A 13,110-nucleotide genomic window follows, 5' to 3' on the forward strand; every position below is an offset into this window, starting at 1 on the left:
GGTCTGCAGTTGTCAAAGCTCGCAGATCCCGGGAGAGCACAGTCATATTGATGAGTGGAAACCGTCGCAGGCAAGGGCAAGGGATAGCACCACTGCACTGCCAACAAAGGCTGATGGGCATTATAAAACAGCGTCATGGTATTATCATAATAGAGCTCAGAAAAGCTCCTGGTCTTGTGACAGGGGATATGCAGGACTGATCATGAGTGACCCGAGGTCGAAACTCCGCGGGGCATCACTTGTCATGAGCAGATACCAACGCATACCATTGTAATTTGTAGCCTATCCTGCACACCTACTAGCTACGGAGATCTCCTGCCATGTAACCTTTTCTTCGAGATACAGTCAAGTGCTGTAGAGTGTAGTGACGATAGTCCAAACCCGAATCGGACCATATCTACATGTACATTGTATTATCGAAGAAGGGATAGCACCGTGCAGTGGAGTGTGGCCGGGGGTTAAACGCGAACATATCGAAACAGTAATTGACAGGGACTTGAAAGTGACTTGAAACACCGTGGCCACAGACTGGTGCCAATGGGACACTTCTCTAGTACATGTACTTGTCAACCTCAAAAGATTCAGAACGATCACGGATCAGCGTGTTATGGATTTTACCTCACTTCTCTGGTCTTTGTTTGTATCGTATCGACACGAACATGTACAAATGTACATTTAGATGAGTCCAGGCAACAGTGTCGTGAATACACCACTATTAAACCACTCTCTCGTCCTTTGCGTTGATGATATTCTTGCTCTGAATACTGAATAGGAGTAGTGCGTAAGGGCATCTCTTCTGTGCTGTTTATTGGTCTGATACGAAGTTTTGTGTTCGGCCGCTATGCCAATTCCTGAGAGAAGCTGTACAAGCTGTACAAGCTGGGGCTGTACCGCTCTCTCCCCAAGACGAACACAGAGGCAACGTCACTTCTCGGTGCTACAAATGCCAGTAAGTACAAACATGTACCATAATTTAGCGAAGAAAACAAGAGAATCAGATGCAAGAACCACTATTATATTTATAACGTGACAAGAATTATGATCCTCACTGTGCATGTGCGCGACTTGGGATAGCTAGTCGGCTAAATATCGCATGGAGGATCTAGGAGAGGAGAAGAGGAACATTGTACTATTGAAAGGCCGATTAGTTCCGCTCACAACTAAAAAAAAAAGAGAACTAAAGTAGTTCGCACATCCGTATTACCACCGGCTATGAAGTAAGTAAAGTTACGTACGTTGAGAAACACAACCAGTTAGGAACGGTTTCGATCGTGCTAGGCCACCGCCTTTTACAAGTGTATTATGATACAGACCGTGAGTCCGTGATCGAACCAGTGATTACAGTACCTGTGCACGAGTGAAAGTGACAGCACATGGACATGTACAGTAGCTGTACAATCATGTCAATCTACGTGTTCAACACCCTGGCAAAAGCATTGGCATGATGACAGTCACATCAATCCAGTTCACTAAAGTAACGTTACTTACTACTATACTACTATTACTAGGCCAAGATGGTAAGGCCTAAGGGGCAGGAACCCCAGAAAAACCAGAGACTACTGTATGAATTTATAGTAATTATAAATTATATTTAATCACTTTTTTTGTTCCACCGGATTTTCGTGTGTACTAGGCTCTGCACGCTGTGTATCGAGCACTGTGACCGGTAGTCAAGGTTCTTCTGTAGTAATTATAAATGTACAAAAGGACCAAGAAACTAAACAAGTTACGCTATAATGTCCACTAACACCACGAGTTACTAAACAATCAGCTCATTGTTTTGGTGGTGTCAGTGGACATTATAGCGTAACTAAGTGTAGTTTATTGGTCCTTTTTTCTTTACTATAAAGTTATCCTTGGCTCTCCATCCCAGTCCATTCTTGCACACCTGATGAGCCGTCCTTATCTACATGTACATTGTATACGGCGAAACGATCGTCCTGTGAAACTGCTGCTTGCTATATCCCTACCGCTGCTTATTGTCCATCAAAATTGTCAAAGTCGAAGTACAGTGCTGTTTCACTGAGACATTCGGTTTTGCATGATTCTTGTTCGCATAGCTTCCCCTTTTATTGATCTTCGCATCTTTGAGCCACACACGTGTACTTGTAGCTTCTTGGTCCTTTTTTTCTTTACTATAAAGTAAAAATTTATCCTTGGCTCTCCATCCGATCCCCCCCCCCCCCCCGAGTCCACGACTAGTAGTACGGAGTATGTAGTGTAGTCATCGTGTGTATGTACAACATTCTACACCCTCTGCTTCTTCTAGTTCTAGCTCCACTTCCACTACTACTAACCTGGATATGAGTCATGAGTACCTGTTGCAGTTACTGTATTCTCTGTACTTTCGGTGCATTCTCTTTCATACCTAAAACTTCCTCACGAACACAAACACACATCATCCGATACGGAATGGCTTCTCTGCTCCTAACATTTCTGTTGACCTAACAAGTAAAGTTAGTTACCTGGTCTAAGTCTTTTGCTCTCATACCTAAAATATTTTTTAAAGAGCACCTAAAAATGGCCAAATACTCTGAAATACTTGGAGTAGTCAAAAAGACAAAACTCTGATCAAATGCAATGAAAAAATAAAATTGATATCGAACTTCCGATTCGAAGCAAAATGCTGAATATGTGATGGTCATGACTCATGGAGTCATGCACATGTACACGAAATCGTGCGCAATGATATACCCCCCGCGCGCGATCATACTAACCAGTAACCTCAGCAGCGGAGTAGAGAAGAAACCCCTCTCCACAACGAACTAACTTACGTACCAGAAGGTCACTTAGAAGACATAGCTAGGTGCAAATCGGCACTCTCCAAGTCCGATTGCGGGCTTACCATTGTCAATGACGCTAATCTTGATTTGATCTCGTGGTGCCCTCACATGATCACGGGTCAAGGCAATCCGGGAAGAAGTGTTCGACAGTTTATGAGCTCCGGGAAGAAATCACTAGTCTAATTAGTTCACTTCGCAATGTTTGACCAATGCTGTATCAGGTACTAGTATTTATTTTATTGACACCACTTTCATGTGTAAGCGTACCTATAACCATGATAACCCTGTGGATGGAGAGTGCGGTTTCGTCCGTAATCATTTTCCCAGCCACGGCCACTCACACCAGCTATTTTTTTTAACACTAGCTATGCATAATGCAGAGCCATCGCCACGATCGGCTGATGGTTTCGATGCGCACACTACTACAACATAATAAACAGGGTTAGCAACAGCAGCTGGCTAGGCCTTTGTGATCTGCACAGAGCGATCGATCAAAGACCGATTGACCTGACCTGCCACATACACAAGCGTAGATTTGCGCCGCTCGGAAGTGGCTTTTAGCCGGAAAATGGCGAACTAACCAACTACTAAAAACACTGACATCCGTCTGTACATATGCGCTGACTTGGTCGCACTCACACTCTCACAGCTCGCGATGGCTCTTTGTTGGTCAGGCTTGGCGTGACCACGACACAGGTGACTCCGCTCAGGCTCAGAGGCTGCTGGCCGCTGACACATGCAGGCAGACGTAACATCGTTTCTACCACACACAAACGTCAACTGACCATCTTCAGTGAATCAACTGGCTGGAGCTGTAGAAGAACGAACAGCAAAGGACTCAAAATATCTGAGAAAAAAGGAACAGTTGCCTGTTCGGGGGTTCCTGCAGCAGAGATTGCAAAAAGCTAGCAACTAGATCTCGTGTTTCCACCGTAGTCTTGCGTCTCATGTGTGTTTGTGGGCCGCTAGGAGTCAGGTGTCGCGTTCTCCCCATGGGCCCACACGACCATACCGTGGGTGACTGGTGATATGACAACGTCTGTGAGAGAGATCGGTACTGGCTGGGGAGTGGGGAGCTGACGGAGTGTAGAAACTAGAAAGTCATGGAGATAAAGTCAAAGAGGATCGGACGCGGAGGGCACCGCTGGCTGCAGCAGCATTTCAAGTAACAAGACATCACTGGCGGAAGCGCTCGTGTGTCGGATTGATCACACGAATGCTTGGCGTGAGTAGGGATTGAATGTGTGCTGACTGGCGCAAGCAGAACGTTAGTATGTCGTCAACAGACCACATTCCCGCTCGAACCAAGCGAGCCACAGCCGCAGCGCGCATCGAGCTGGCCTGCACAGCCAACGAAATATTCACCAACTCTCCCAAGAGAAGGCGGAAGGCTGCCACTCTCAAAGCAGCTGCAAGCGCTTCCTCACTGAAAGCAGCAGCATCGAAAACGCCTCCAACACCACCACCACGCCGATTGCCGCGTGGCCGATTCGGAAGCAGTGCAAGTTTTGATTGTGTCCTTGACCGTGAGCACTCACCCAAACTGGAAAACTCTTCGTCCACCTATTTGCGTGGTAGAGAAAATTCGATTGGTGGGAATGTACGTACTCGTATATCTAGTGTTCCCGGGTCTCGTATCTCACCGAACTCTGCTGGATCGTTGAGCCCCGATGTGAGTAACGCCAGATCAACGGAAGGCCCACCAACGGAGACAAATAATTCGCCCGTGCCAAATACTAGTTTTCACACATCCGCTAATGCAGTCTGCACAGGTGTGAGTGAAGCCCATGCGAACGCCACCAGTGGACAATCCAATGGTGTTAGTGGTGTTACCCGAGTGAGTTTGGACGGCAGCGCAATCGTCAGGCCCAAGCAAGCGCTGACGGTCGAGGACTGCGCCGCTAGATTCGTCAATCGCCTCACGTTGGACCTGTGCGCTAGCTCCAGCCTCTTCTCGGATGTATGCGATGCTCAGCTGTTTCATGAAAAGCATATCGAAAATACCGAAGAGCGCGAAGCCGACAAACGCGATGTCGGCCTAGGCCCAGCTCAATCTATCGACCCCTCGAGTAGGTCTACATCTCACAGAATGGAAGCGTCGGCAGCAGGAAATAATGGACCAACAATCAGAGATAGAAGCGAGCCTTCATCAGCGCAATCTAACAACCGTCGTCGTGCCCTGAAGAATCTTGATATGGGCAGTAGCAAAGATCATGAGAGGTCGACTTCCTCTCCGCTCTCCCCTGGCAAAGAGCCCGTGTTATCACCCAAGGATGGGATGATCTTCTCGTATTTTGACGTAGCCGTGTCGGAACAGGGCTCGTCGGCGGAGAGGCGAACCCAGTATCCGCTCATTCCGACCAGCTCCGATCGATCTGTGGGTTTGTTTCGTCGAACATTGTGCGTGAACACGTTGACCGTATCGCCCGTTCTACCCGCTGATCCCGTTAGTTCGAGCTCAGGAACAGCGACGGCAGCGGACTCGGCCGAGTTTCACACGACCTTGTCCTCGGGTGTCGACTACACATCGGCTGAAAATGGAGGCGACGGATCTGCTGCAGGCGCTGGAGTATCCGTGGTTCGCGCTGGATCTGTGAGCACGACAGGTTACAGCCACGGCAGATCTACAACATGCAGTCCTGTGCGGAGTCCACGGACGCACAACGGTTCTATCTCGTCCGAGCACCGCAACACAACTAATCTTCCTCACCGGAGCAAGTCCACCCGTGTTTTATCACGACTTTTCGATCGTGTATTCCGCCGTCATCAGAGCGAGGAAGCGGAGGAAGAGCGGGGAAGCGAGCGAGCAGCTGCGCGGGTTCTGCGGACACCCTCCACCAGCACCAGCAGCAACACAGACATGGAGCATCGACGCAGCGCCAGTCGTAGTGACACAGCTCGTAGTAGTGGCGGTGGTGGCGGTGGACAATTCTCGCCATCTGGTGGCGATGCCATGACCTCAAGCTGCGCATCACTCAACGACGGTAGAGCGTCGTCGCTTTCCGACAGTGCTGTGGCCATCTCCATAAACACACCTGAACCACAGCTGTCCGCATTTCATGACGGGCGAGCGGCTCACGTACGTCGGACTTTGACGAAATTTGGCCGAAGTATCACTGGTCGACGCTCCAGTGCAACATCACTGGAGAGAGAAGCTACTCCTGGTTTGAGTCTGGGATCAAGTTCCCATCCAGGTACTGCTAGCGGTGATGACGATGAGCATGCAGCAGCAGCAATGTCTAGAAACACAACTGCTACACCAGAGGGTACAACATTGTCAGCCATTCCACAATCGCCACCGGAGCAGCAGAGCCATCTTCATCATTTCAATCTTGCTGATGGCGTCGAGGAGGTGGATCATGGCTCGCTAGGGCAGAGAGTGCCTCGTACGGAGCAGGAATCGACCCGTGCTGCTTCTACGGAGCATGGACAGAGTTTGCTGCGTCACTCCAGTCCACCGTACGCACAGGGAGTAGTCAAGGTTACCCGTAGATCACTGACCAGTTCCAGCCTACAGCAGCACTCGCATCCGGGCAGTCGTGATTCGACTCCCGAACGCCAGCATCACCTGGAAAGACGGCTAAGCGGTGACCTGCATGGCCGGGCACTGAACTCGGTCTCTCCGAGAACTGGATCTCCGGTGTCTGCACGCCTGGCGCCAAAAACACAATCGTCCGCACCAGTAGTCATCCGCGAGCCGAAGCGCTCTAGCCTCGATGGCCATCACATGCGCAAGAGTCACTCGATGGACGAGGACACAATGACAAACACGCTGATGGAGGCGAAGAGGCGCATGCCGCCGCAGGAATACGAGGCACTGAAGGTCATGCTCAGCACGGACGGCAAGAACACGTTGTCGCCGCCGCTGTCACCGCCGCTGTCGCCCAAGCAGTGGTCCGTGTCTCTGGACCACCTGGCCGACGGCGCTGATCCGGAACTGCAGACGGGCAGCTTGCGCGTACGCAACGAGCGCGACGTCCGCCGTTTGAGCGGCCACGACAACAAGTACATCCAGTCGGCAAACGCATCGCCAAGCGTGACGCTACCGAGCCGACTGACAGCAGAAGATTCGCGCAACATCTCCCGCTCTCTCAGCAGCCTGTTCAAGCGAAAGCACACCAGCGGCAGCCAGCGCAGCTCGCAGATAGCGCAGGAAGTCGATCAGGATGGCCGGCCGCTGGCGAAAGGCACGTCCATCGAGTCTCTCAATTCCATACAGGCTGGTAGACCGGCTACAGCTGCTCCCGGCCAGAGTTCTTCCCACCACCCAGGCTCATCCGTATCCAGCGAAACATGGTCTGAGAGTTATGGACAAGTATTAGGTCAGGGGAACATCAGCAGCCGTCGGTACTCGTCACCGCCGCCGATCGACTTTCATCCTCCCAACAAGCCGAAGAGCGAGATGACCCATCATGTAAGAAAAATAGCGTGTGCGTGCTGTGGGAACGTGCCCTCTGTGTGTGTGTGTGTGTGTGCGTGCGTGTGCGTGTTCGTGCGTGTGTCTGTGTGTCTGTGTGTGCGCACACATTTGTGTGTTCGTGTTTGTGTTTGTTCTTCTTTGATTTTGTCAGCTATCAAGGGAGAATCGTTGTGTTTCAATAGCAGAAGCAGCCTGATGACATTGTTATTGTTCTGAGATTGAACATGCATGGAATCCAGTATGGCGATGCAGTGGCTTAGTCTTCCCTAATAACTTGTGTGGATGTGTTCATTTGTGCTTTTTGTACACTTGGAGTGAAAGGAGAGTAAAAGCACGGAAAATAGCTGATATTTGTACACTTGGAGTGAAAGGAGAGTAAAAGCACGGAAAATAGCTGATAATTCCCAATTTTTACACTGGTGTTGGATCAATATACTACATGTACAAGATGCGACATTCAGCAAAGATAGCAAGGTATCATGTGAAAGTGCATACCAGTATGATTGCACGTGTATCTGGTGAGTGCGAATTTCTGGAACAGTAGGAGCGTCGTGATGTTCTCTGTTCGGTGCCATTTGAAAACGTCACTGCGCTTGCACTATTCCAGTAGAATTACACTCACCAAATTTACTAATGACGTTTCACATTATGCCTTGCTATCTTCGCTGAATGTCACATCCTTTTGCACACCTGTATGTTATCAGTTTAATTACCAGTGTAATATTTGTGAATTTTCAGCTATTTTCTAGGCTTGTATTGTCTTTTCACTTCCAGTGTATATATCCTCTTGTTGCTTCGCCATTCCCTCCAGTCACAAGATTGAAGATTCCATTGATGATTGTGACAAGAAGACGTTCCGGAATTCAACCCCTGTTGCTTTGTTTGTGATAAGAGCTTGCACATTGGGAATGTTCTCATTGGTGCATTTCAATAAGTATTACTGTCTCCAGGTTGCGTGTTGAAATAGTTTAGACTGGCTCTTGCCTTGCTTTGTCATTGACTATGCAGCATATCTCTTCGACGAGATACTCTAGGTGTTTTTAATGGCTTCAAATATGTCTGTGTGTTTGTTGTATCTCCCCTTTGTATGTATGCCTTGTAGGACATGAGACAACATGTCCTGCAGACCCTGCTGGACACAGAGATGAAGTACGTCGGCTCTCTGCGCACGCTGGTCCGCGATTACTTCTCGCAGCTGAAGCGCAACAGTTACATTGAGTCGGCGCTCGTCGAGGAGATCTTCTTCCAGATCCCCGTGATAAACCTGTGCCACAAGCGCTTCAATCAGCAGCTGCGTGAGCGCGCTGACAAATGGCATTCACAGACTGTACTCGGCGACATCTTCCTGCAGTCGGTAGGTACTCAAAGGTCTACCCTCCCATTCCGATTGTAGAGGTTATACGGATGACATCATCATGTGCAGTTTGTATTGAGCTGTAACTAGCAAACCAGTCACACGGCTTATGACGTAACTCCATACAAACACCTCAAATAATGATGTAATGGAATGACACCATGGTGAATATCCGTTGCCGAGGCAAACCAGTGCTTGCGATGTCACCCCATACAACGTACGTCAAGTAGTGGTCAAGGGTGGTTTTTGCTCCACTTTGCACTCACCTTGGGGCTTTTGCTTGTGCAGTGAGCACAAGGTCTGACGTAGCCAGGCACCAGCTAGCCCCGGTGTAACCCTGACAGGTGGATTATACTAGCAGTAGTTCATGCTAAACCCAGTACATCTTACCGAGACTGCCTTGGTAAACAGTGGCTAGTTAGTGATCTCGTTGGGTCATAAGCTAAGATCTCGGCTACCCCCTTGAAACTTTGAACAATATCGTAACTGGCAGTTTATGATGATGGAGGTAGTAGCTTTTAGGCTTGAAATGTGGCAGATAGCTTTACATGATTATTTGACGGTGGTGCATGTTTTCAACTAGCAACGGCTTGATAGATGGAGTGCTATCCATGTTGTGTGCTGTTATACCATGTCTGTTAGTTCTCTAAAGGTATCCTGAGCCATGCGTACACGGCGTACATCAATCATTTCCTGCAAATGAAGGATACCTTGCGAACCGCTATAGCTCAAAGACCATCTTTCGCCAAATTCTTGGAGGTGAGACATCTGTAGCATGTATGGGCCGGATGCATGTTGGAACAATCATGTTGGAACAGTCCAGTGTGAGCATGGTGTTGCACAGGACTCTTGTGAAGGCGTCGTGGAAGACTGGAAGGCTTTTCTAGAATTGTGGAGCGTGTCTTCTTTACCATTCATGCAAGACATCCGTGTCACTCAGTCCTGATTTACCGTATTTTCCGGGGTATAAGCCGCACTTTTTTTCGCTAAAAATCGGACCAAAATCGCCCCTGCGGCTTATACACCGAATATGCTTGCGCGAATGAATGCTAAGCATACATCAGTATGCATGCTGACGTCATGTGACATGTCATTCGACTCAGCTTCGCGCCTGTGTTGCTATCCCGGCACTTTTATTAGTTTTAGTGCGCGGACTACACAATACGGTACGCGTATAGTCAACTTAGCAATACACCAACATCTCTGCAGCAACCTGTGGTGCACTAGCACTTCATAATCTGATCTAGCATGGTGTTTAGCTCCATAACCATAATAAATTTGTAGAAAGGCCATTTGTCAATGAGTGTGAAAAATCTTGGTTTGGGGGTGCGGCTTATACTCCGAATACCAACTTTTAGTCAATATTTTGCCTCAAAAAGGGGGTGCGGCTTATACCCCGGTGCGGCTTATACCCCGGAAAATACGGTATAGTTTGTACAGTGGAACTCGCTTGGTACGTATTCTAAGGAGACCTACTCTTGCTTAGTACGGACATTATTTGCAGCACGGCTGTATCCATCCATACTGAAGTATGCCGGGATAAGAACTTCGCATACAAAGTACACTTTCCTGCTTAGACGGGGGTACATCTTATCAGAGTTTCACAGTGTACATAAAACGTATATTGGAGTCTCCTGATGATTGCTTTTCAGCATGAAACTCGTGAGTAGAGACATTTGATCACTTTTTTTTTGTTCCACCGGATTTTCGCGTGTAAAACGTACATTGTCAATTTAAAATCCGTTGCTTGCACTATACAAGTATTGTACTCTCTGTCTACTGTACTCTGCCTCTGGCTCTGATCTGCAGCAAGTAAGTCGCGAGAGCGAAGACAAGCTGACGCTGAGTGACCTTCTCATCATGCCCGTGCAACGCATACCTCGCTACGTTCTCATCCTGAAGGTAGGGACTAGGGTAGCGGGAAAACTGGTTAGCTTTCTCTAGCGCAGCACACCGCGCAAATGACTATCACGTGTACTTTGGCACCGTCTTCGCTAGGTGCTGCAGCTGCTACCTCAACATGATCAGGCATGGTGGTGGCCTGGCACGAGCAAAGCATTCTAAGCAAATTGAGGTCCTAAACACAATTGTATAGCCGGTGGTAACATGGATGGGTGAACTTTGCTGTTACTTTTAAACTATCTTGGCACTCTCTGAATGTCAATGGCATAACTTTTTATATTGGAATAGTTTCAGTACTGATTATCCTGCTTCACCATGCTTTCAAAAGAACCACCAAGTAACCATAGCGTTTTCAGTAGATCCAACATTTGGACCTCTTAGTCACATTGGTGTACATCATGTACGTGCTTCGGACCTGCATGCAGGATTTGTTGAAGCACTGTCCGTACGATCATCCCGATCACGGGCCACTGCTGCAAGCCCTAGACGCCATGTGCGCCCTGGCGGAGAAGATGAACCGTAGTGAGGAGCAGGCGACCAATCTCGAGCTGCTGCGTGAGATTGAAACCTGCTTCAACGGCGTTGTGCCAGGCCTGGTGGCTCCTCATCGACAGCTGGTGCGCAAGGATCGTGTGTCTGAGGCGGTCGGCAGTCAGACCAAAGAGCGGCTTCTGATCCTCATGAATGATGTACTCCTGTGTGCCACGGTGCGTCGGAGAACAGGGTCCCGAAAGGGAACAGTTGCGTAAGTTCATATTTATACAGGGCCGCCGTTCACTGTGGAATCATTTAGCAGCAGTACAGACACGGGTGATGATTGGAATGCATCACTGGCTGCACTACTGAGGTCGTACAAGACCTGATCAAGATATTGTAAATTCTCGAGCTGACGATCCACAGTACAAGATGGTCCGATCTGCTTACTCCAACGTTTCTCTGAACGTGTTTGTGCCTTGTTTTGAGGTGTAGACCATAAGAGTACAGGCCGCACACAACATGCTGATGTTCTAACTGGACTTTACTTGTGTGTTGCTTTGGTGGTGGATTTGCCCATTTCTGCTCTGTGCTAGGCATTCTTCATTGATGTCATCGAGCGATGCCAACACTAGGTACAAACTGATGTGGAGAGCAATGGTGAAGGACATCAGCGTCATACAGACTCAAGAAGGTATCGCCCGTAGGCCGTCGCTTGTATGATGTGTTTTGAAGCAGTCCGCTTCAAATAGATACTTATGTAGAGTGCACTTGGATTTTGCGAGCACTTGTGGGTCACAGTGTGTGGCCGGCCAGAAGAATGCTTTCTTTCTTCTCCTTTCCCCAGATCTCTGTTACCTATCCTTCCCAATTCTGCCCATGGAGCGGATAACAAGTATTGCCTGGCTGTCGGAATTTCTGAATTCTGCCAATAGGCATTGTATGTTGAAGTTGGTAGTGTGTAACATCATGGGCTGTAAAGTTGTTGGTGTAAAGCCCAGCCTGGCAGCGTTTGCTGCTACATACTGAAGCCTAGGATATGGCTAACTCGTTCTCACCTCTCTGCTTTCAATGCGTACTTCAGAGCTGAACCTAGATCTGCAGGCAAAGCGCGAGATCCAGCTGCTCGAGAAGGACCTAATCACGCTCAGTGAGATCAGTGTGAAGTGCGAGAGCCTGGTGTCTCACCACCAGGTAAGCATGAAGACTGTGCAGCGTCACATTCTAATCTTTCAGTAGCCCTGGTTTATGAGAATGACATCATGGTACTAGTATATGCCTTGAAATAATATTGCGTGGCAGACCAGAGCTTGTGACACCACTCTATCCAAACATTTCAAACGATGATGTAGTCACATGTACTTGTTCAGTTTTTTAAATGTTGGTGTTCTACTTAGTGACACCACACTCTAGAGACACGTGTAGTTTGTCCTACTGGACAGTGCACCGCTTGTTGTGACATATCGGCCCACGTGCCTGACAAAACGCATTTAATTTTATAAGTGCCGTGATTGTACCGCACCTTGTATAATCAGTCTGGCGTGTGGCTGAACTCAGCTATCCCACAGAACTTAGTGTTTTCCGAATGGCCGACCGATGGCGGGGTTGTGCTAGTGTTTTCGAAATGAAATGAAGCCATGAGGTGTTGCTAACAGTTTGATCTGTTTTGTCTCTCAACTTACCAGGACCTGTATCTTAGCATCAACAGTATGATCAAGGGCATCAATGATGGCATTCAGGAGCGCAAGAGCTTGAGAGAGCTGGCCACGCTTACACTGACGGTGGATAGCAAGTAAGCAGGGCGGTGGCAACGGGGCAGCTGGTCTCAGGGCTGCGTGATGTAAAGTAACATTAGACAGCCAGTGTGGAGATGGGCTTGCAGGCTAGCAGCAGCTGGGACTACAATACTAGTCACATGGACTCTCGAAAAATCTTTCTACTGTCTGTCCATATATGCCTCTCAGTCTGACCAACCACTCATTGCCATTCTCCTCTTTTCCTCATTTCTCTGCCAACTTTGCATACTCATGGATCCCATACACAATATCCCACAGGATAGGATAGGTCATTGGGACAGATAGTTTGGCGTTTTTGGCATTTCACCTGTGCTCACAATTAAATGTGTATTTTTCACGGCATGGTGCATGTGCATGTGTTTGTGTGTGTGTGTGTTTGTG

General features: G+C 48.4%; 1 protein-coding gene across 1 annotated transcript in view; it reads left to right on the forward strand.

The window, feature by feature from the left end:
• Positions 1–3,938: 3,938 nt before the first annotated feature.
• The window catches only part of LOC135817776 (uncharacterized), a 26,565-nt gene continuing 17,393 nt past the window's right edge, over positions 3,939–13,110 (forward strand). Inside the window, exons 1-8 of the mRNA XM_065331016.1 lie at positions 3,939–7,197; positions 8,306–8,557; positions 9,200–9,316; positions 10,367–10,459; positions 10,885–11,204; positions 11,530–11,627; positions 12,018–12,127; positions 12,619–12,725. Coding sequence (XP_065187088.1) covers positions 4,024–7,197; positions 8,306–8,557; positions 9,200–9,316; positions 10,367–10,459; positions 10,885–11,204; positions 11,530–11,627; positions 12,018–12,127; positions 12,619–12,725 — 4,271 coding nt within the window. The 5' untranslated portion in view covers positions 3,939–4,023. The remainder of the gene's footprint in view (positions 7,198–8,305; positions 8,558–9,199; positions 9,317–10,366; positions 10,460–10,884; positions 11,205–11,529; positions 11,628–12,017; positions 12,128–12,618; positions 12,726–13,110) is intronic.

Source organism: Sycon ciliatum, chromosome 5 (assembly GCF_964019385.1).
Source record: "Sycon ciliatum chromosome 5, ocSycCili1.1, whole genome shotgun sequence".
Taxonomy (NCBI): Eukaryota; Metazoa; Porifera; class Calcarea; order Leucosolenida; family Sycettidae; genus Sycon; species Sycon ciliatum.